Source organism: Pongo abelii, chromosome 4 (genome assembly GCF_028885655.2).
Source record: "Pongo abelii isolate AG06213 chromosome 4, NHGRI_mPonAbe1-v2.0_pri, whole genome shotgun sequence".
NCBI classification, from domain to species: Eukaryota; Metazoa; Chordata; class Mammalia; order Primates; family Hominidae; genus Pongo; species Pongo abelii.
The window spans coordinates 145462934-145488063 of NC_071989.2; the positions used below are offsets into that span (position 1 = coordinate 145462934).

A 25130-nucleotide genomic window follows, 5' to 3' on the forward strand; every position below is an offset into this window, starting at 1 on the left:
GATCCAGTCACCTCTTAAAGGCCCCACCTCTCAATATCTGCCACATTGGGGATTAAGTTTCAATATGTGTTTTAGAGGGGACATTCAAATCATAGCAGCAGTTATCAGCATTTCTGTATTAACTACCATGCTCCTGTGCTATGTCTCCCTGAGATCCTGAAAGAGCAATTAGAAGAGACTAGCATCCTCACTGGGGGCTGAAGAAGGGCAGGGTCTCTCTCAGCCCTGGAGAGATTCTGGACTAATATAAATCCAATGTTCCATCCAGCAGCTTTCCTGGCACATTATGAGAACTATAGCACTTTAATCATTTAATTCTTTATTCACAGTGTTTACTGAGAATCTACCATATGCTAGGCCCCATTCTAGAAATTCAGGAGGAAATAAGATAGACATGGACTCTGCCTTTGTGGAGCATACAGTCTTGAGTAGCAAGTGAAATAAGAGATTTCAGATGCAAGTAATTGGTATGAAGAAAGTAGAGCAATAGGCCAGAAAGTAATGAGGGGAAGACAGCTCTGTTGTGTGGTGGTCAAAGAGGGTCTCTCTGAGGAGATAACCTTCCAGCTAAGATGGGGATGAGGAGAAGGAGCCAGTCCCATGACAGTCTAGGGAAACAGCATGCAGGCAGAGGGAATGGGATGTTCAAAACACTGATATGAAATGAGCTCAACACATTGGAGGCAGAAAAGCCACCCAAGTGACTGGAGCGGAGTCATGATGAGAAAAACATGGTAAGACAGAGGTCAGATCATAGAGAACCTGGGGGAGCAGGGTGAGGACACCACTTGTAAGTGAGGGGAAAAGAATAGGCTGTTTCAATGATCACTCAGCTGCTCTGTGGAGAATAGACTACAGCAAATACTGATGAAAACAGAGACCAGTAACGAGACCATGCAATGTCCCTGGGGCTCTCACCAGTGTTTAAGGAGTAGCAATGGGGATAAGTGGTCAAAATCAGGATATAGTTTAGAGGTGAAGAAGACAAGGCTTGCTAAGGATTGATTGAAGAAAATGAGAGAAAATCAACAAAGATGACTCCAGAGTTTTTGGCCTGAGTTACTGGATACAGAATAGAGTCATTAGCAGATTGGGGGAAACACTGGGGACCAAGGAGAATCAGGAGCTCTGTTTTAGACACATTGAATGTGAGAAGCCAACCAGATATCAGGGTGGATGGTTCAAGTAGGCCACTCAAAAGCTACTCTACATATGCACCATGCTATTCCTATTCACCACTATTAAACCAGGAGAGTTTAGTACTTTATAAATTTCAAGTACAGGCAAACTTCAGAAGTATTGTGGGTTCATTCCCAGACAACCACAATGAAGCAAATATTACAATAAAGTGAGTTACTCAAATTTTTTGGCTTCCTGGTACATATAAAAGTTATCTTTATACTATAGTATAGTCTATTAAGTATGCAATAGCACTAGGTCTAAAAATAATGTACAGGCCTTGATTTAAAAATATTTTACTACTAAAAAATGCTAACCATCACCTGAGCCTTCAGAAAATCATGATCTTTTTGCTGGTGGAGGGTCTTCCCCTGATATTGATGACTGCTGACTGATAAGGGTGGTGGCTGCTGAAGATTAAGGTGGCTGTAATTCCTGAAAATAAGACAATAAAGTTTGCCACATTGATGGACTCTTCCTTTCACAAAAATTTCTCTATAGCATGTGATGCTACTTGATAGCATTTTACCCAAAGTAAAGCTTCTTTAAAAACTGGAGTCAATCTTCTCAAACTCTGTCACTGCTTTATCAACTAAGTTCACAGAATATTCTAAATCCTTTGTTGTCATTTCAACAATGCTCACAGCATCTTCACCATGAATAGATTCCATTTGGAGAAATGATTTTCCTTCCTCATCCATAAGAGGCAACTCCTTATCTGCTCAAGTTTTATTCTGAGATTGCAGCAATTTAGTTACATCTTCAGGCTCCACTTCTAATTCCAGTTACCTTGTTACGTCTACTTACATCTGCATTTACTTCCTCCACTCAAGTCTTAAACCCCTCAAAGTCATCCATGAGGGGTGGAATCAACTCCTTTCAAACTTCTGTTAATGTTGATATTTTGACCTCCTCCCATGAATCACAAATGTTCTTAATGGGCAACTCCTTATGTTCTTAATGAGCAACTCACTTTATTGTAATATTTGTCTAGACTGTGAACCCTTTCCAGAAAGTTTTCAATTTGCTTTGCCCAGATCCATCAGAGAAACCACTATCTATGGTAGCTACAGCCTTATGAAATTTATTTCTTCACTAATAAGAATTGAAAGTAAAAAAATGATCCCTTAATAATTTTGGCTGCAGAGTAGATATTATGTTAGCAGGCATTAAAAACATTAATCTCTTTGTACGTCTCCATCAGAACTCTTGGGTGACTCCGTACATTGTTAATGAGTGATAATATTTTGAAAGGAATCTTTTTTTCTGCGCAGTAGATATCTCAACAATGGGCTTAAAATATTCCATAAACCATGCGGTAAACAGATGTGCTGTCCTCTAGGCTTTGTTGTTCCATTTGTAGAGTACGGGCAGAGTAGATTTAGCTTATGTCTTAAGGGCCCTAGGATTTGGGAAATGGCAAATGAGCAATGGCTTCAACTTAAAGTCATTAGACCCTAATAAGAAAGTCAGCATATTCTTTGAAGCCAGGCATTGACTTCTCCTCTTTGGCTATGCAAGTCCTAGATGTTATCTTCTTCTAATAGGAGGTTGTTTCATATATATTGAAAACTTGTTGTTTAGTGTGGCCACCTTCATACATTCTTTTGGCTAGATCTTCTGGATAACTTGCTGAAACTTCTACATCAGCACTTGATGCTTCATCTTGCACTTTTCTGTTACGGAGACAGTTTCTTCTCCTAAACCTCATGAACCAACCTCTGCTAGCATCAAACTTTTCTTCTGCAACTTCCCCACTTCTCTTAGCCTTCATAGAATTGGTGAGATAATTTTAGATTAGGTTGTGGCTTAAGAGAATGTTGTGGCTGATTTGCCTTCTATCCAGACCACCGGAACTTTATCCATACCAGCAATAAGGCTGTCTCCCTCTGCTATCATTGGGGTGTTCACTGGAGTAGCACTTTTAATTTCCTCCAATAACTTTTCATTTGCACTTACAACTTGGCTTGGCACAAGAGGCCTGGCTTTGGCCTACCTCATCTTTCAATATGCCTTTGTCACTAAGCACAATCGTTTCTAACTTCTGATTTAAAGTGAGAGACATGTCACTCTTCCTTTCACCTGAACACTTAGAGGCCACTACAGTGTTATTAATTAGCTTAATTTCAATATTGTTGTGTCATAAGGAACAGGGATGCCCATGGAGAGGGAGAGAGACAAGGGAAAGGCTGGTTAGTGGAGCAGTCAGAACACATACTACATTTATCAATTAATTTCATCATCTTATGTTGGAGTGGCTTATGATGCCCCAAGACAATTTCAATAACAACATAAAAAATCAGTGATCCCAGATCACCACAACAAATATAATAATGATTTGCAAAGTTTGAAATATTGCGAGAATTACCAAAATGTGACACAGGGACATGAAGTGAGCACACATTGTTGAATAATTGGTACCAACAGACTTGTTTAATGTGGGTCTGCCACAAACCTCCAATTTGTAAAAAAAAAAAACCTCAGTATCTGCAAAGCACAATAAAAGAACGTGCAATAAAATGACGTATGCCTATATTAACCAAAGACCAAAATTGTTTGGGTTCAGCTAAGTCTAGGTTCAGATTCCACTTCTGTCATTTATGATTGTGTTATCTTAGGCAAGGAACAACCTTTTTGTGAGTGTTGGTTACCTCTTCTGTAAAAATGAAAACAGAATTGTGCATCCCAAGGTGGCTGTGAGGACCAGACATAATGGTGAGCAGCAAACTCCCAGAGTAGCACCTGGCACAGAGTACACACTGCACATAGGCCCACCAGCACTACTCCTATGATAGCCAGGCTGGCAAGCAGCTCAGTAAAGTCAGCTGTGGTTCTCCATTCTTATCATTAGCCAGTATTATCCCTAGGCTGATGGAAACCTTAGGAAGGAAAAAAGTCTTAGAAATTCCAAAGCAATAAAGTAATACTGTTTTGAGTGACTGAAATAGCAGGTCAAAAATATGACAGCTACAGGGATAAAAATGTGGATCTACAAAACATGCAATCAAGAAAACCTGTGAGCTGTGAAAACCAAGTAACCTCAGGAACCCTCATTCCCTCCCCATAGCACCAGCTTCTAATAGCACAGAAGAATCTGGGTAGATGGGTGGGTGGGCAGGGGGAAGGAGGGAGCCTTCCTCATTGACGGGATGGGGTCATCAAGGAGAATAGATTTCGGGAGACTGACACCACCAAAGGCGAGCGACAGAAGCCCTTTGTTTATAGGATGCAATAATGGGGTGGTATACACAGCGGCCTCCCTGAGAGATGCCATGTGGTCTACCCCATCCTCAGCCCCCCAAGTATAGCATACTGCTGGAGCCATCTCTGAAATTGCTCAGCAGTATGCTACACTCATCTGCCATAGCTGGGCACTCCACTCTTTCCAGATAGTTGTAATAAAACAGTGACCCTTCCCAAGACAAGACAAAAAAGAAAAAAAATAAAAAAGAACCCAAATAGGTTTCCATGACAACCACTTCTGAATGAGGTACTTGGGAGATGGTACCATGCAGAGAGGCAGCACCAGCGGGGTCAGTTATGGTCTATGGAGCCCAGCCCTCCACCTCATCCCACCAACACTTAGACCCCTCTGTTCAGTGAAATGCCATCCTGGGCTGGGCTTGGGATCATAAAATCAGGAGTTTGAGAAAGAAACAGTCTACTCAAAGGGAGAAATTACTGCAGGCATAATTGCAATAGGAACATCTCAACTACTCAGGAAAAGAGGCTGCTTGTGATACTTGAAAATAAATCATCATAGCACATAGTTGTATCCAAGAAATCGATGAGCCAACCCAAGCCATCGTTTGCACTCATTTGCCAAGGCAGTATTAACAGACCCTCAGTCTGTAGTCATAGTATTTTTTTAAAAAAGTTTTTTTAAGAATTATATAAACATATTTAAAATCCAGTCTTCTTGCCATTGTTAACTGAACCCAACCCCTCCCAGGTTAGTATGAATTGGTGTAGTTCTGTCATAGTGGCTTTTGCAGTGTGGAGGATGCTTGGCTGTCTGGACTCTATGAGTCAGGGTGATGTGTTGAAGCCTGGCTCCTCCACCTATGGGCCAAGGGAGCTCAGGAGCATTAATAATAACTGAGTATCCCTCTCTGCATTATCTGAAGAAGAGGTTTTTCAGTAGCACCCATCTTTCGAGACTGGCATGAGAATTATGTAATGTCATGTTACGTGCATAGCATGGCAGGTGGCACACAGCAGACAGTAATGTAGTACCAGTACTAGTGTTCATGCAAATCACACCTACTTATACACAGGGAGGAGCTGGAGTATGATGCCCAGGTCAAGGGAGGTGAAGCTGGCCACTGGGGAGTAGACCCTGGTCTCTGCCCTTGTGAATAGAGGGGCTGCTTTTGCTTAATTTATTAGGGAGGGGGTCTTGCCCAGCAAAAGCAGTTCTAAGCCCAGTTTTCTGACTCCCTTGCACATTTGGCAGACCTGAGAAGGTTCCAGTACAGGAATGGTCATCCCAGCAACCAAAGTTGCTGCTCACTTAGTCTTCCGACATAACCCTGTCTCAGAGAGATGTGAGCCGTGGCTTAGAAATTCCAGCAAAGCCCAATAACTATTCCCAAGCTCTAGCAAATGCAGCCAGCTCAATTCACCTGCCTCAGCATCCTGTACACAGACTGAGCATGTCAGAGGAGCTGAGCAAGCATTGGACAAATGGATATATGGCGGAATGGGGATAAGGGGATGTCACAGAGAGCCAGGAGAACAACTGAGTGTGCAAAAACATTCCCCCTTGCAATGCTGGGCAGGTTTTTACTCACTTCCTATTGGAGCCTCACAGTCTATGTAAGATTCTTCTGATTTCACTAACGAAAACTAACCCGAACCTGCTATGGCCTAATGCTCACTACATGTTGGCAAAATGAATGAAAACGGACCCGAATACCACTGCATCTGTCACGTTGGGTGCTGCCATGGGATCAATAATGAGTAAGAAAAGCCAGGCCCCAGCCAGTGCCTGCTAAAGAGTCTGCCCTCAATCAGAGGTGCCTGCTGCCATTACCACCACCATCGGGCAGAACATGGTGCAATCCCACCTACCCAAGAGCAGAAGGCAGAGAAGGCTTTCTGAAGCAAATGGAAGGTGTAATGTAAAAGCTGGGCCAATGGAGCTAGGGGGAGGACTGGTGTGCTACAAAAGATCCTTCAGACTTCCTTGGGGAGGGGGTAATTAGTAATAAATGAGTACTGATAGATGGCTTATCAATGTGACAGATACTGTTCGATGAATTTAATATGTAATAACTCAATTCTCACAAAAACCCTTCCAGACAAGTATTATTATGTCCATTTCATGGACAAAGAAACTGAAGCATAGGAAGATTAAGTAATTTGCTCAAGGTCACACTAACAAGCCAAGGACAAGCTCTTAACTCGGACACTGCTGCACCCAGCCCTCCTCTTCCCCACCCACAGTACCTCACCCTGGCTCTACTTCCAGCAGTCCCCTCACCTGGCTGACCTGTGAAACTATCTACATTTACATATGTGTCTTCCTCAGAACCAAGCAGCAACCTGAGCACAGGACCAGTGGCCCAGCAGGCGCCTGGCAAAGGGTGGGTGTGTTAGATGACTTTAAAGGGACCACCCTGGAAGAGGATCCCAAAGCAGGTGCCATAAAAGTCTGTGGCCTCATCTAACTCTGTGGACTAAAGGTCTGAGCATGGAATTGGTGGATGGAGCCTGAACACCCGCAGTCAGAAGACAAAGTGGCCCCTCCCAACCCATAACCTTCACAGGTACAACCTCCCTTGCTCCATCACCTACATGGCTGAAAGCTTTGTCACATCAGTCTCAGAGGCCATGTCAAGAACACATTGCTCTTCCCTCACCTGCACTGACCATCAATTTTTGTCTCCCAGATACTTAGAGACTTTGCATAGTTTATTCTTGCCATACCATGAGCCTGAACTCTCCCTCCCACCAAAGCAGATTTTCTCTGAAATGCCACTGGGTCCACAGGCTCCACGGGCCACCTCAGGAGACCTGCTCTGCAACCGCAGCCACCTCCTGGTTGGCTCCTCCGGCTGCTGCTCAGTCCCCCAAGACTTCTTCTCAAAGAGGTGGAAGAAGGGCAACACCAACAAATGAGAACCAGGCTTTGTTCCCAAAGGGATGTTAAAATCCAGGACATGCTTCAAGTACAGACTTTCTTCAGGAAAGGAGAGTCCAGAGTGATTGAGTGTTCGGGGTGCCCACACCTTTTTTATCTTTCAATTTTTCACTGGAAAAACATTTGAAAAGTGTCACCTCCATTTTCTGACGTTCCTCAGCCTAGATGAGAGAGCAAAGCAGGATCTTTCTCAGTGAGGGAGGATACCAGCATCAAAAATGAGAAACACAGAAACAAATGTGGGTGACTGGAAGAATGTACTGATCTCTGGACACCCTCCACAGGTCTCATTTTTAATATACATACTTTTTAAACAGCTCTATTGAGGTATAATGGGTTGGGGCAAAAGTAATTGCAGTTTTTGCCACTACTTTTTCTGATTGGTTTATGTCTGTGTCCTATATATGTCTTTAAATATTTTGTGTAAAACCTTTGCCCTGAGTGAATGCAAGTTCTCTGTTATAAAAGTTTCATCAGGGATCTTTTCTCTCTCTAACCAGAGTCCAAGCTGAAACTGGCAAGTGTTCTTTTGCCCTGTTTTACTAACAGGCAGATTTAAAAATATATATATATGTGTGTGTATATAAAAATATATATATATACACATAAATATATATATACACACATATGTATATACATGTATATCTACGTGTGTGTGTATGTGTATGTATATGTACATGTGTGTATATATATATCTCCCACCCTTTAACTCAGGGTGAACCCACTGAAGGTCTTGGATTTATGTTTGTGGTTTCAGCTCCAACTTCTCACTATGTTAGGACTTAAGGCATTGTATCCAGTCAAGCTAATCAAGAGGTTTTGGGGCAACAGCTGCATATTGTTGCATTGGGGTATGCAGCTGTTACCTTAAAATCTCTTGAGCTTCCCTACCTCCCCACCCCCCAGAGTTATGGTCAGGATTCTGTCTGGATTTCAGTGCTCCTCTCTCCCTACAATCAGGGATTTCCCTTATATCCTGCAAGCTCAACTATTAAAATAATGTCTGCATTATAACTAGGAGTTCGGTATCAGAGAGTTTTCAGGGACTCTAGTCTATCATACGGCTGGATTTCCAAGTGTACAACAACATTTCCAATGTGATGGAATCAGTGCTCCAACAGGGGAGTTTACAGGAAAGAAATGGTCTAATTTGGCACAAAGGGCTCAGGAGGGTTCACTGAGGAGATGGTTCTTATTCTAAGCCTTACAGCTAAAATCCCAGGAAAATGGTTCCTCCTTTTTTGTAGGGCTAGATGTGGGTGAGGGATCATCATAGTGCATTAAATTGCCAAAACCAATTGATGCATTCTCTCTATTCCACCTCTCCTTGTCCCTTGTTTGGTGCCAGGGAGTTGGGTTGTGCATTGGTTTGTTATAAAGAGAAGCCAGGTGGCTGGACTAGATAGCTTCCAGCAGAAAATGGTAGAAGACAACGTGCATGATGTAGTGAATCTTGATTAGAGCCACCTTTGGGGCATCCCACCCTCACTGATACATATCATCTTTTGGTCTCTCCACTGGAGAAGAGAAAGCAAAGAAATACTCCTAATGAGCTCAATCTGACCAAACTGTTTGGGGTCACCTGTTTCCTATAGCATCCAAGTTTCTTACCTGCCTGCCATTGTACAGCCTGACTTTGGGGAGGTTTGGATTCAAAAGCTGTCCTTACTGCCTTTGGATGAGAACTTGGGAAAACTTGCTCATTTGGACACAGGGCCTTTCCTGCTACTGGAGGTTTGCTGTTCTGAGCACCTTCCTGGACAGAACCTAGCAGCTCAAGAAGGACACCCTTGTCCAGAGGAAGAAGCATTTCTGTTCTGTTCATGGTATACAAAGATTCCCAAATGTTTCATTTGTTTCCGAAAGGGGGCAAAAAAAAAAAAAAAAAAAAAGCTTGCTTTGGTAAAAATAAGAGCATCATTAAAGCCCATTTCCTTCAATACACAATTATGGCAATAACTCATGGTAAGTCCCAACCCAGTTAATATTCCTTAATTTCCTCATATAACACACAGGTCTCAGCCTAGGGCTTATAAAGTAAGATCAGCTTCACTGAGCACTACCTACATCTTGGCGCTGAAATGTTCTCTTGAAAAATGTGAAGAAGTCTGACCGTACTCATTTGAGCAGAATGTCAGCAAGGGAATATTTTGTTTGTCTCTTTTAAAGAAAAACAAAAGTGACATGATCATGAACTTAATTACAGTTGTTTGCAATGATTTAATTAGGCTTATAGCACTGTGTCTATTCATTCTGGCCAGGGACATTTCTGTCTTTTAAAGGATTGGTAGGCAGAGATATCATGTGCTGTGCAATTTTACCTAATCCTTAATTTCATCTCCCGATGAAATGAGGCCAAGCATCTTCGTGTTCAGGTAATTGCTTTATCAAATGGCTTAATTGTGCATTCAACAGAACCGACAACAAGAAGGTATTCTTCCTAATGTGTTTTTAACAAAAGCACTAACTAATTACATGGCATTCTACTCAGGGCATTTGAGAAGAAGAAATGAAAACCTATTCTTCAAATCTTGGTTAAATGCATGTTTGCATATAGAACACAGAAATAAGTGGTAAAATAATTAGTTGAATTGCTTCCTTCTGCTCTAACTTCATGACTAATCTGCGTGCTTAAGTAGTCTGTGTAAATTCTGTGGATGTATTTTCACAATGGACGATGTCTGAACATCTGTGCTTTCTGAAAATGTCACAACAATCATTTTGCCTGAAAGTTTATCTTCAGGAGCCAAAAAGACTGTGTTATCTTGGCATGTTCTAAGAAGAAATAAATGCTGGGAGAACTAAGGACAGATGTGTCCCATGATCAGAAGAAAGTATTAAATCATTAGGCCAAATGGTTTAAAAACATCCTGAATTAAAATGACACTAGATCACGTTCCCGTAGATGAACTTCCTCTTCAACTAAACAACATGTCTGGGATAAAAACTTGCCTTGCATGCCCCTCTATGCCCGTCATTCCTAGAAACACAATATGCCTTAATACATTCTTACCACCTCAAACCAGGCTCATGCAGCCATAGCATTTAATGAGGCTAACATAGTTAATATTTAAAAAGGTGATTGGGTGGTACACTACTTATTAAATTTTATTCATGCAGTATAAACTCTTTTCCTCCCACTTCTTCTGCTGAAAAAAAATCTTAACTCTTATTCATAGCGAAGGTTGGGATGAAGAGGTTCATGTGACCAGAGTAGGCCAACCATAGGGCCATATCAGCCTGGATATAATATTTCATTAAGGGAAGGGCACATGATTCAAAATGAGCTAGTTGGAATCTTTTGCCAGGGTTAAAACATGAGTAAATTTCTTTGGTGTTTCTAGGCTGGGAGCAAGTGAATCTGGGGCTATTAAAATCCCTATTCTCTGCTGAGGGAAGAAAGCCTCTTTGCAGAATAAATACAAGTAGAAGCAAACAAAGATGAGCGATGGAAAGAAATGGAGTGGTGGCAACACTGAAGGTTTCCTTCTTTCTCTAAGGCCTGGCTACCTCAATATGCTTTCTAGTCTTTTATGCCAGTAACTGTCCTTTTTTGGATTGAGTCACGTTTCTGTCATTAAAATCAAAAGCATTCTGTTATTACAACTAGTATTTTACATTACTTTTCAGATGGTTTTTCATTCGTGAAAGTAAAAATTGCAGCTCTTGGGTCAGACAGACCAGGGTTCAAATATCTACTCTGCTACTTACTAGCACTATTGACCTGAAAAAAGTTGTATAGCTTCAGTTTTCTCATTTTCAGTTTAGGACTGACAATAGTACCTACCTTACAGGTTTACTGTGAGAGCAAGATGAAATAATACAGAAAATAAAATAAAGAATACTGCAGTACTTAGCACAATGTGATAGTACTTAATATGCTCAATAATTACTGTTTTTCTGTTGTTATTATTATTTAAATATCACTGTGGTAGTGATTGCTGGATAAGTCCAATATCTACTCTGTTTTGTGTGTGTGTGTGTGTGTGTGTGTGTGTGTGTGTGTGTTTTAAAGACAGAATCTTGTTCTGTTGCCCAGGCTAGAGTGCAATGGTGTGATCTCCACTCACTGCAACCTCTGCCTCCCAGGTTCAAGAGATTCTCCTGCCTCAGCCTCCCAAGTAGCTGAGATTACAGGTGCCCACCACCACGCCCGGCTGACTTTTGTATTTTTGGTAGAGACAGAGTTGCACCATGTTGAGCAGACTCAAATTCCTGACCTCAGGTTATCCACCCACCTTGGCCTCCCAAAGTGCTGGGATTACAAGTATGAGCCACCATGCCGGCTTTGTCCTTCTGTTAATAATGTAACTTTCCTATTTTGGCTGGATACATTGCTGCCTATAATAAAAACAACATTCCCCAGCCTCCCTTGAAGCTTGCAGTGGCCTTATGATTAAGTTCTGGCAAGTGGGATGTAAACAGAAGTAACACTAGTGGCTTCGCAATTGTGCCCCCTTTCTTTTCCTCTATCCTACTGGCTGGATGTAGCAGCCATCCTGGACCCAGAGACAGAAACTCAGCAATTCCAATCACTGAGAATGACAGCAGGCCAAAAGGATCCTGGTCATCGCCAGTCTGGAGGCTGCACATCAGCCTTGGGCTGCTTACCTTGGTAAATGTTTACAGGAGCAAGAGCTAAAATGTAATCCCGTTGTAAGCCTCTGTTTCATTTGGGTTTTTGTTATAGCAGCTACAACCTATATCCTAACTAATGCACAATTAATATTTTAAATAGTATTCTGACTTGCTCCTTCCAAAAGCCCTGAAAATCAGAAAAGAGAATAATTCTAACAAAACTAGGGCATGAACTCTATTTAAACTAATAGTTGAGGATTTTCACATAATGTAAACTAGCTCTTTTTATTAAATGATATTTGGCTAAGGAAAAAAGGTTGAAAATGAGCAAGGGCTGGGTGGAAAAGGCAAAATTGAGTCATCTGACACTGAGTGTTTGTCCCCAACCCTCAAACTGTTGAATGTATAAAGCAAAATCGTGTGGAGTTGGTTAGATGCCACTGAGTACTTCTCCAAACACATACAACTTCATTTGTTGGCTTTTTCTAAGCAGCAGTGATATGGTTTGGATCTGTGTCCCCCACCCAAATCTCCTGTTGAATTGTAATCCCCAGTGTTGGAGGTGGGGCTGGTGGGAGGTAATTGGACCATAGGGGCTGATACCCACTTTGGTGCCATTTTCATGATAAGAGTTCTCAGGAGATCTGTTTGTTCAAAAGTGTGTGGCATCTTCCTCATCTCTCTCTCTTCCTCCTGCTCCTGCCATGTAAGATGGGCCTGCTTCCACTTCACTTTCCACCATGATTGTAAATTTCCTGAGGCCTCCCCAGAAGCAGAAGCCTGTACAGCCTACAGAACCATAAGTCAATTAAACCTCTTTTTTAAAAATAAATTACCCAGTCTCCGGTATTTCTTCATAGCAGTGAGATAATGGACTAATACAAACAAAATCAAAATAATAAAATCTACCACCCAAATGCCTTATCGCAGAGTCCCCATCCCCAAGGCCATGGACTGCTACTGGTCTGTGGTCTGTTAGGAACCAGCCCGCAGCAGGAAATAAGCAGTGGGCAAGCGAGCATTATTGCCTGAGCTCCGCCTCCTGTCACATCAGCGGCGGCCTTAGATTCTCATAGGAGTGTGAACCCTACTGTGAAATGCACATGCAAGGGATCTAGGTTGCATGCTCTTTATGAGAATCTAATGCCTGATGATCTGTCACTATCTCCTATCACCCCCAGATGGGACCATCTAGTTGCAGGAAAACAAGCTCGGGGCTCCTGCTGACGCTACATTATGGTGAGTTGTATAATTATTTCATCACAACAAAATAATTATACAGCATTGTGTATTATTATGTAATAATAATAGAAATAAAGTGCATAATAAATGTGATGTGTTTGAATCATCCAAAAACTATCCCCTGCCATGGCCCAGGGAAAAAATGTCTTCCACGAAACTGGTCCCTGTGCCAAAAAGGTTGGGGACCGCTGCCTTATTGGACTGTTGGTGTCCACTGTGGTCTATCTGCACAAGACTCTTTTCCCTACTACCACCCAAGAGTAGGCAGGGATGAAATTGTAACTTCTCATCTCCCCTCAGTGCTGCACAGATGGGAACATCCAGTGACTTGCCTAATTGCTGCTGCTGCTGCTCTCATCCTTAACGCCATTGCTATTGCCATTGTGTTCCAGCCTGTGGATGCCCAACATGTGCAAGTGCAATCTTCTGCCTTCAGTTTCCAATAATTTTATTTTCTGCTTAGTCAGAAGCAAGGCCCTCACCAATAAGCCATTTGCAAGTAAAGCCAGTTTTCAACCCACCAGGTCTGGTGGGAGCAGGACTATCCAAAAAATACTCCTGAAAACACCAACAGTCTCAACTCTGCTTAAAAGAAAAGTAGCCACACATAAAAACCTCCTATGCCTGACATGGTCACAAGGTCATAAAAGCCTGTGGGAGACAGAGAAGTCATGCTGAGCTTAAAGCCATCTTGAGAAGTCTTACACATCCACAACCCTGATTTGCTCCGACCCTGAGAATAGCCTGTTGTTAGGCAATGTCGGCCAATACAGACTCTACTTGCCAAGAACTTCAAACATGACCTTTACAAGGTAGCAATTGTTGGAAACTATTAAGATGCCTCTGAAAAAACAATATAATCTGCAGCGACAATATGCTGAAAGAAATGCCAACCCTGTAAAGCAAGTGCTCTCTTGCCTCCCTCACACGTGCTCAGGCAGAAGGGAAGAGAAACATTTTCCTCCACAGCAGTTCTTAACTCTGCATCTCTCTTCTGTCTCGAGACATAATTGAGCCATTTGCTAATTGTTTAACAGCAATTAAGGAAGAGAATGTCAGGGGGAGGGGAGTGACAGCAGACAGGTGTTTGCCTGCTTAGTCACCGATTACCAACAGCCAAGCTGATGCCAGTGAACGGTGCTGGCTCTCAAGACTCACAGTGGTGGCGCTTGGTGGGCCCTCTCCTCAAAGACAAGGCCCAGTGCTGGGAAGTAAGCAGTCAGCCCTGACATCTGAGCTTCAGTCAGGTGGGCCCAGATGACTGAAGTCCATAAAGTCTTATCAAAGGAGGCCTGGCAATTAGACACCTCCACCCCCCACCACAACCAGGGCCAGGACCTGGAGCAGTAGCAACCTCCTCTTCTGCTCCTTTCTGAGCTCCCAGGAGCCCAGTTCCTTGCCAGATCTCCTCCCATTTTCTAAAGCAGCTCTCTCCTCCAGAGTGAGAAAGCCTGAGACTGCCCACCTGGGTGAAGCCTGGGCTGCCCAGGGTCCAGTCAGCAGTATCAGTGCTTCTCTTCTAGCAGACAGAATTAAAAGCTGGCAATCAGGCCCCCAGCAAGCTTTATTCTTTCTATGCTGATAACTGAAAAGAAAGGAAAGGATTCCAGAAGTGCTGGGCTCCCAGATGGTCCAGGACAAAACCACAAAGCTGCAGGCAGGAGGACTTGCAAGTCCCGCCAAGATGAAGACGATGAAGAAGTCCTCCTGGGCTCAGAGCTGTAATGATTCTATATCTGAAATTCAAATCATTGCTAAGACCAGCTATAGCTTCCCAAATACCTTTTTAGATGGTTTTCCATCCATCCCTGTACCCTCTCTGCAAATCCAGGCCTCCCTCACACCAGGCCTAGATGATTCCAGGAGGCTTCTCACAGTCACCCTGCCTCCAATCCTGCCCCAACCATGCCCACCCTGCAGCCAGTGTTAGCATACTCAAAAATATAAACCTTTGGTAGGTTCCCCAATATTCTTCAGGTAAAGTCCAAACCCCCTCATGTGGCCCCTGCAAAATGTGGCCCTTGGTGACTTTTCTAGCCTCATTTCTACAGCTAGTGAACCCCTTTCCCTACCTCACATGTGACCCAGCCACACTGACAGTCACCAGTTCCTTCAAGGTGCCATGCTTTCTCTCACCTCTTCGACCCCCTCCTCCCTGACTGAATGAGCTCCTGTGCCCCCAGCTCTTACTCCGGTTGACTCTTTCCAGCCTTAAGATCTCACCTGAACCATCGCTTCCCCAAAGAAGACTGCTTACACCTCCAAACTGGTTGAGGTGGCCTTGCTCTGTGTTCCTGCAGCTTCCCAAATGTCTCTTATCTAAACACTTATTCTAATGAAAGGAGACTGCTTTTCAATTTGTCTACCTTCCTTGTAAGTTCCATGAAAACTGGGGCTTTGTCTATTTTGTCTTTGGCCATATCCCTAGTATTTAACACAGTGTATGGTACAGAGGAGGAAATAACTCAATACATATTTATTGAATTTCTGAATTCAATAAATTCAGAAATTTACTTCAGTCTTCCTTGCCATAAAAATGCAGTATCAGGAGTAGTTAAGAAATTACTAGGGTGATCCTTACTGCCTGGAAGCCAAGTGAAGGGTCAGAGTCTATATCACACTCTCAAACCAGCTGCACTGTTGGCCTTCCTTTTGTCAATTCCCTGTAGTACCCTTCTGTTCCTTATCTTTTATGGATTATGCTTTATAGTGTCTGAATAAACATTTATTGCCATGTAACATCTTATATCCCTTCATCTCAAGCCTCTGTGCCTTCCTGTGCACTTTATCTTTGATCCTGGGGGAGTCACACAGCTCTGAGTGGTGTCCCTGGTATCAGGGCATTAGAAGATTCCTCAATGCATCCTCCACTTCTAAGAACCTCTGACTACTGGTGGCCCAGAAGCAGAAGGAAAGCTTGCTTGATGAAACCCAAGGACAGATACCAGCATCAAGAACAGGAAGATGCTCAGGTTTCTTCTTCCAGCTGTCCCGGTGATGCTCATACAGCCATGGAACCCATCTTGAAGGAGTAAACAATTCACCCGGAGAAATGTGATTATGTACTATGGAGTGTGGGTTTCCCTGGTGATGATGGGATGGGGACAGTAATATATTTTTGCCAAAATTAATTTTTATGATTTTGACTTGATGACATTGAATCACCTCCAGCTACACATGCATCATGGTCTCATCTGTCCTTTGTTTCCTGACACTGATGATCCAAAAAAGGTTCTAACTCCATGGGATGGGAAGTCATTTGCTCCTGTACAGTTAACTAATTCACTCTTATTAATTGAGCATCTACTGGTGGTCTCCAACAGGTTTGTCTCTGAAACTAAATCATCTTTTTGAACCTCAACAAATAAGTGGCCATGTATTTAGGAGCAATGTCTAAAACACTCCAGTAGTAAATCCAACCAGACTGAAATAGCCCCCTTGGAAGGAAGTCTCATAGAATGCCACAGGGGTCTAGAATTGTCCTCTGCTTCAGAAGTCTTCAGCAATCAACATACAGCTTCAGATTAAGTAATATTTGCCCCACTATGTTAAGAAAGAGAAAACACAAACTTCTAGATGTTCACATAAGACAGAAGACTAGCACACTAATGCCAAGAACTAACACCCATGCCATTTCCCACTGCAGCAGTGCCCCTCCCACCACTCTTTTCCCTTTATCTTCCAATAGAAGTGAATAGATCACAGATACCCAGGCAGGAGACCATGGGTGTAAAACTCCCACTCTCCTTGTCTTTAGGGGCTTCGGTATATCTTATATGGAATATGGGAGAAGAATATTACAACCTTTGGTAAGACGGCTTTAGACATCTTCTTCTGCCCCAGGAAAAGAGTTAAGCAGGTCTGGGAAACTGAGAACTTGGTCAGGCTGGCGCAGGAATTCAAAGACACTAAAGGAACGTCAGGATGCTGTTTGGGAAGGTCTGAGGGCCAGGCCCAGCAGTATGTATATGCCACTCCTCTTATGAAGAATCAGAAGTCATTGCAAAGCGGTCTTCCCAATCCTTCTCAAACCAGCTATTAAGTACTTGTAAGCAGGCAACCTTTCCATATCCAAAAAGTCAACTTTCCTGCCCAAACTACCAAGAGGCTTTGACCAGCAAACATTTCCAGAGCTATTCCCTGGGCAACTGACAGCATTTCAGCCATGTCTGACAGGTTACCACTGCTCTTTGCAGCTCAAGGTTCACAGGGAGCTGGCATTTTAAGCTCCTCCTGCGAATGAGAGGCAGAGGTGAGTGAGCAGGTTTTTACTGGGGTTCGATGTACAATACGCCACTTGCCCGAACAGTCCTGAGTACTCAGACATCTCATGGCTCCTCTCCAGTCTCAGGCTGAGGATCAGACAGTTTGCTCCAGGGCTGGAAGGAATAATTTGAACAGCACAAACAGGATCTTCACAAAGACAGAAACATTGCAAGGAGCTGCTAAGTCTCTGCCAGAGCCCCAGGTTGGGTGTTCAGCTAAGCAGCTTGGCCCAGGATAGGGATGGCTTGTTTTTTTCTATTGCAAAGCTCTCTTCACCCCATTGACTCAAATCCAAGTTGAGTTATGTGAACTGGAATCTCCCCATTCCTTCTCAGCTAGACTCTTTTTTGGCTCCTCTCTTGGTAATGATGTTTTCTGAGCAGCCACTATCTACTACACCCCATGCCTGAGCAGCCACTATAAACGTCTCTGCCTCTGGGATCTCACATTCTTAAGGCAATTACAATACCGAGTATTCCTCAAGCCTGGAATTGCCAGATCATCTTCTCACCTTCCAGGCTGGCTAAGTGTCCCTGCTTAGACAGTGTCGATATCCTCCCTCTCCTCCTTATCTCGTGTCTCTCCACAGGGGCATCCTCATGGTTCTTCAAACACCTCACACTGACTTACTGCACTGGCCCATGCTATTTTCTCTATCTGGAACATTCTACTCCTCCACTCTCAGTTTAAAGGACACCCCCTCAGAGACACCTTCCCGGATCACCATCCCCTATAAAACAAGTCTCTCTCCAACCCTCTCTTTCAGAACTATGCTTTGTAGCACTTACTAAAATTTGAAATTACATATTTATTTGCTTGGTTACCTATTTATTTCTGTGTCCCCTACCAGATGGTAACTTCCAAGTGAGTAGGAATGGTGCCTGTCTTATTTCCCACTGCCCTCACCCCATGTTTTGCACAGTCTGTACAACAACCTCAAGTGTTCAATAAGAGCTGCTGAACAAATGAATGAAAGATTATTTCTATGGTGAGTGACCTGGAGCAAAAGGGGGCAGGCTCTGGAGGGCCCCGTTAGTAATGATAGTGGCAAGGGAGAGCTAGCCAAGCATTTTTAGCAGAGGAGACACACAGACTTTTATTACAAAAATTCCCCATCTTCGGATATGTGGAAATTGACTTTGGGGTAGCAGGAGGGGCAGACTGGAGGCAGGGAGACCTATTAGAAGGGTTCTATAAACACTGATATCCTTGCTACTAAAAGTGTGGTCTGTGGACCAGCAGCTTGGCCATCACCTGGGAAACTGCTAGAAGTGCAGAATGTCAGAACTGTCATCTCAGAATCTGCATTTTAACAGCATCTCCAGATGATTGTTTACACACCTAGGATCTGGGCCCTAAGTGAAAGACAATGATGGCCTGATATGCCTTTGGGAAGGGAGGATAGAAATGACTCATCAGTGTCCCCTTTAAATCCACCATTCCAGACATGGCTAGGGTATCAAAAGCAAGTCCTGTTACTACAAACTATCAAAAATGTTGAATCTATTAGGGGCTAAAAAGAGTAAGGGGATGGGGAAGTGTGGGTTTAGTTGAGCTGAGATGGGCTATGGCTATTGAGAAAGGCTATAATCTTGGATAAAGAATTTCTAACTCACAGAACAGGTCTGGAGTTAGAGAGTTAAGGATTCCTGAGTCTGGCCATGAAGAAGAGCCAACTCTTTTATTCCCACTATATTATAAATTTCCCCAGCACCTGGCACAGTGCCTGGCACTAGAAATGGATCAGATGACGCCTGTTGAATGAACCAAGGAACCAATCAAGCAATGATATGCTATTGAATCCTAAAGCAGATCCCATGGGTCTGAGTACAAGCCAGACATATGTACCTTTCCACTTTCCTGTTTGTGAGAAACACATTTTTCTTCTCCTTTGTTAGAAAAATGTGAACATCTGGGAGGATAAAACTCAACTATTAGTGGACAAAATCATAAGGATATATGACCCGTGAATCACAAAATCGGTAGGGAAAAGTGGTCACAGCCTCTAAATAACCCTGATAAGTCTCTGAGGACAGCAAGCAGTGAGGATCATCATGAGCCTGTGACACCTCCTTGGTGTGAGGGTCACAGAGAACAGAAGTTGCCAATTGTCTGTGCGGTGGTAGCATGACAAGGAGGAGGTCCCAACAGAAAGGCCCAAGAACCACGCAGCTGTGTGGCCAGGAGTCACCATGATGTCCCCTACAGCAACTCTTTAGTCACGGGCTCCACTCTGCAAGTTAAACCTTACACAGAAAAACAGGAAGACAGATGAAAATGGTGTAGCTCTGGCTGGAGGAGACGGGGAGGGCAAGAGCTCTACTCCCACCCACCATGTCTTACAGAAAACCCTGACACACGCACCCATACGCTGGCTCCTTTGTGTCTAGCAGTGTTAGACCCTCAGGGGATGGTTGTCAGATATGAAAATGAAGAAGCAAACTCCTATCAATTCTACGGTTTCCCTTTAGTTCATTATCCTGGTGAAACGTACCCATTCTCAATCACAAATGGCCATACTTCACCCAAGGAGAGTTCCAAGAACAGATTATCACCTCCTTTCTCTACTTCCATAACCCCTGCCTCCCTGCCTGTAAATCCTATTATTAGAGCTTAGGTGAAATGCCCCTCTAGAAGAGGCTTTTCCTCATCCTTCCAAAGAAACAAAGCCTTTCCTCATCCCTCCAATAAATATAAATAGACATATTTTATCCCAGCCCCTTTTTCTGTGAAACTATTTTCTTTTTGTTGGTTTGAGTTAAAATGACCTGTCACTCACTTGTCCCTACCCCCATTCATCTGGGAATCCCTGAGGCACCCCCCAGAAAAGAACAGTGCCTTATTTGGGGCCTGTGCAGGGCCAGATGCATTCTAGATGTGCAGTAAGTGTGGATTAGGTGTGCACTGACGTCACACCCCTTCCTTCCACTGCACTGGCACAAGGCAGCATCCCGAGCCCCCCTTACTGGTTTGCTCCCTATCATTTGAGCTATATGACTTGCCTCTTTTGAACAGCTGGCTATCCCACCTTCTCCAGGAAGCTTGTCTAGATTAACTTCAGGATCACACACCACTCTCAGAACCACCCCTTCTTCTTACCCTCCAACCAGCCCAGTTACACGGGATAGAATATTTTTATTTTGCTTGTCTCCATGGCCAAAGAACATCTCTGAGTCTGCTAATGTAGCAGCTTCTCAAGGGCAAAGTCTGGAGCCCACCACACTTCCCAAGCTCCAGTTTTGGCATAGAGACGTGTTAGAACAAGCCGACATGAAGTATTTTTGATAACATAAAAAGACAAGAAAACCAACCTTGGATGTGTAGGAGTGACCATCTGAGCCACAGACCATGGCTGACTGCGCCACGGGACAGGGCTTGCACTTGACCAAATTCGAAGGTCCAACCCAGTGTTTGTGGGCCACGTTCCCTTTCTTTTGCCTAAAGATGAGAAAAAAGGGGATAAATTAGTTGAAGCTCCAGACCCTATGAGTCTTTCCTCTAAGTTCCCAGAATAAAAAGCCAGATAAATAAAGGACTATCCAACCAGGCCAAGGGATCCTGAGGGCCTTAGCCAGCATTTCCATTTGCTACAACTCATGGATAGGAAGCAGAGGATTTTGTCCCAGAAGCATAGATTCAACAAACCAAATGGACTGAGGAAAACAATGTAGCCATTGAAAACGTGACTACTGACATGGGAAGATGTTTACAACACACAGAAAGAAAAAAAAAAAAAAAACAGTGAGGGAATATGGCTTAATCAGCCCCAATACCATATATGGCATATCACACGTGCCCAGAGAACAGCACTCCGAAGTCTGAGACTCTCCTGGGGCTCACAGGCAGCCTTTTGTGTGGAGGACGCACAGGCAACTCAATGAGTGCTTTAGACAAAAGCATACCTCTGAACACAACTGAAAGACTTTATCACAGCTGTAGAAAACTATCTCTGGATATATTTTAAAGTAATTTCAGTCCAGCTTCCAATCTGCCATTTCATAGAGGCTCTGAGGTGATGGCACTTTCAACTGTTAAAATAATCAGAATTCTACTCTTTCATTCCAGCTCAAGTTTTCCCCCATTCTAACCTTTGTCATAATGATAAATGGTGCTATTAGGATGGCTTATGTCCACGGAAGGAACCCCATCACTATACCATAAACCACTGAAATAAAGGCCTGCAGTTACTGCCACCCTTCCTCTCTTAGCCGAAGCTGTTCTCCAAGCAAACCACTTGGAGCGACTCCCAGGGCCCTGGGGCTGAGTTCTGGTTGAAGGCTACCCGTCTCTGGATAGCCCATCAATCAGGCAATTACTGTGCCTTTGAAATGTTTGGCACTGGCCTTCCTGCATGATGATTAGTGCTTGGGCTCTGGAGTCAGAAAGTACAAGTTCAAATCTCAGCTCTGTCATTCACTCACAGTGCGACCTTGGCAAGATATTTAATGGTACAAATCTGTTTCTTCATTAGTAAAATGGAAGAAAATAGAATTGACTTCAAGTGGATATTATGAAGATTAAATGAGCTGATGTATCTGAAGTACTCAGCAGAGTGCCTGCAAAATAGGAAGCAGTAAAAATGGTAGCCATTATTACAATTATTACTTGCCCCCACAGGTGGGGGTATGGAGGATGAAATTACCAATATCCATAGAAATGTGATTAATCCTCAGTCCTCAGGCTTGGAACGGCATTTAATTTTCAAAATAATTCATGGAAGCAGAAGAAGGAAATATTTTCTACCAGGTGTGGAATGAATCTCCAGTCCTCAGGAATTCAGGTTTGGTATCTAGGGTAACCTACCCTCTTCCAAATGAAGGAAAGTGAGCAAGAAAGAAAGATGCATAAAGCCAAGAGCACTGTTAATTTGGTTCTTATTCTACCTCAGACCTACTCTAGCAATTTGGGGGAGGCGGTAGGAGGAAAAAGGTCTGTTTGGGAAACAACCTTTGAGGGTGACATCAGAGAGGATCAACAGGTACCCACAGCACAGCACATGGGGCCCACAGAGATCCTAGGCTGGGCAGGCCACAGGGCTGAGCCTGTCTAACCACAGAACCAGAGAAGAAAGTCTTATGAGTGTCCCTTGAAATCACCTTGCTTGTTCAACTTGCTTGTCTTACTAGCGGGGAAAACTGAAACTCAGTGAGAGCCAGAGTCTTGCCTAAAGTCGTAGAGCTGATCAGTAGCTAGATTTCGGATGGCATGCACGCAGCTGTAGAGAGTGTCCAGGGATGTGTCTCTCTTCTTTAGCCCATCTCAGCCCAACCTAGATTACCAGCTTGAAAATTCTTTGAGGGCACCCATATGTGTGTCATTTGGGGTCTTCTCTCCAACACTTCACTGCTTTCACAGCTGCTGCTCACCTTGGCTTTGCCCTCTGGATTTTTTAAAGTCTATTATTTGCATTTATAAATTACATGGGCATGAGGCCTCCTATTATCCTTCATCAAACATACGGTACTCTTTCAGGATTTGTTCTAGGATACTGATAAAGGGATGGTGGGTGGGACTCCTTGTGGTGAAAGAGCGGGCTGTCAGCATGGGGTTAATCGTAGGGTACGTGATTCCTTCAGCAGAACACTAGACATTTATCATCATTCACACAGCAGATTGTCTGACACTGATAATGAATCAGCAAATGCAGGAAGTAGTTCTGGCATCTAGCAGCCCTGCTCCTGGGTCAGTCCCCAGTGTGCATGTCTACAGCTGAAGCAATTCTTGTTATGAGTTCCCAGAAAGGGGCTATAAAGTCCAAAGAGTGGGCAGCTTTGCTGGAGCAGACATAACCATGTACAATGATGCCCTAGAGGAAAAAAGCCTGAGGGAGCTTAGCCACAGTCAGGGGAGGGAGACGTAGACACTGAACCAACGGCTTTGAAGAAAAGATGGAATCAGCTATCAATCACCAGTTAATGACAAATCATCTCTATCACTGGACCTGAACTTCACCATTAAAGTAAGTTCATTAAAGGGAAGCAACGAGGTGAGGCTGACTGGTGCCTATCAGAGGGCCCGGTGCATCCTGGACGCTAAAGGTATCCCTGTAGGGTGGCGGGGTTGGGGGCGGGGGTCCCTATGTGCTGACCACTGCAGTGGTATCTCAGCAGTTAATCACAAAATCACAGAATGTCAGAAGAAGGAAACACCTTAAAACTACTCTACTTCAACAACTTTATTTTCTAGGTGAGAAACCAGAGACACAGAGAGGAAGTGACTTTCCCGGTGTCACCAAGAAATACGGCGAAGTTACATCATCTAAATTTGTTGAATGGAAGTTGTTCAGGAAACCAGCATCAATCTGGGACTATTTTCATCCCCTGTTTTGGCATCTGTACTTTCATTACCAACCTTCAGTTTTATAAATAATAGTCCTTTGAAACATTGTTCCTGGCTCTATACCTGCAGAGCAGCAAGCTGGACATACTTGATATCAGGTGGTTATGAATTATGCCCAGATAAAACCACCTTTGACTTCTCCAAGGACACCTTGGGGGCTCTGGACACAAAGGCCCAGCCATTCTGAATGCTCTCAATTCTAAGGAAACAAGAATACCTGTTAGATGGGGGCAAACTCAGCTGTCGTTTACCTCCACAAGGTAGGACTCTAGTGGAGATGGCACATGATTCTGAAGTCTCTTTCCAGAGGCCAAGTATGTAAAGTTATGTACAAGTATATGTGAGCCCAAGGAAGCATAACTTCCCTGGCTATTGTATATTTTAATCCCTACAATTCAGGGCAAATCATAAAAAATAACTAACCCACTTAAGGCAAGGGACTAAGATTTTTAACTCGAGATATTTCCATTCTTGAGTCAATGAAGAGTGAAATCCAATGAAGGTATCTTGATGGCATTGTTATGCCCAATGTCACAGATATTTGTCAACTGGGGTGACACAACAATTTAGTCTGAGAGCAGGTTCTGTCAGCCTTCTCTCATTGGCCAGTGAGCCCTAAATCCACCCCAGCCCAGCTGGTGCCAAGGGGCAGCCACATCTCCTGCAAGCTGATGGCACCACACACAAAATCCCAACCCTCAAGCCCGCCATGATGTCAAGAAGATAGATAATCAACAGATCACTGACATTTCTTATTCCTTTTTGTTCAACTGTATATTCTCCATCTTTTTTCAAAAAGTATACTCAAATTCCCAGCATTATGTTTGTGAAGCAGAGGAATGATTTTTAGGTGCAAATCTGATCATGTGATTCTCCTGCTTAAAACCTCTATCTTCAGCTGGGCGTGGTGGCTCACACCTAAAATCCCAGCACTTTGGGAGGCTGAGGCGGGTGGATCACCTGAGGTCAGGAGTTTCTTCCATACAAATTAACCACCAGTCCACTTTTAAGAGAAACTGCCAAATTAAATTTAGAATCAGCCAGTGCTGCTTTTCCCATAGAGATCAGTCAGTTGTGAAGCATCATGGCAACGATAACGTAGGCAGACGTAGTTAGTTTTGTATGGTATAAAGAACATGGCCTTGAGTTAGTCCTAACTTACAGTCTTAGCTCAGTCACTGTGGTGGGTTGAATAGTGTACCCCCAAAATTAATGTCCACTCAAAACCTCAAACTGTGAACTTATTTGGAATTAGGATTTAGTTTGGAGATAGTAATTAGTTGAGATGAAGTCATAGTAATTAGGGTGGGTTATACCAATGACTGATATTCTTACAAGAAGAGGAGAGGCTCACAGAGACACACACAGGGTAGAAGACCAT

The 25130-nt window shown here is 43.4% G+C and overlaps 1 protein-coding gene across 1 annotated transcript in view; it reads right to left on the bottom strand.

Annotated features, from left to right (window-relative positions):
- Window positions 1–25130, bottom strand: part of SPOCK1 (SPARC (osteonectin), cwcv and kazal like domains proteoglycan 1) — a 535952-nt gene that overhangs the window by 112486 nt on the left and 398336 nt on the right. Inside the window, exon 5 of the mRNA XM_024247208.3 lies at window positions 20722–20848. Coding sequence (XP_024102976.1) covers window positions 20722–20848 — 127 coding nt within the window. The remainder of the gene's footprint in view (window positions 1–20721; window positions 20849–25130) is intronic.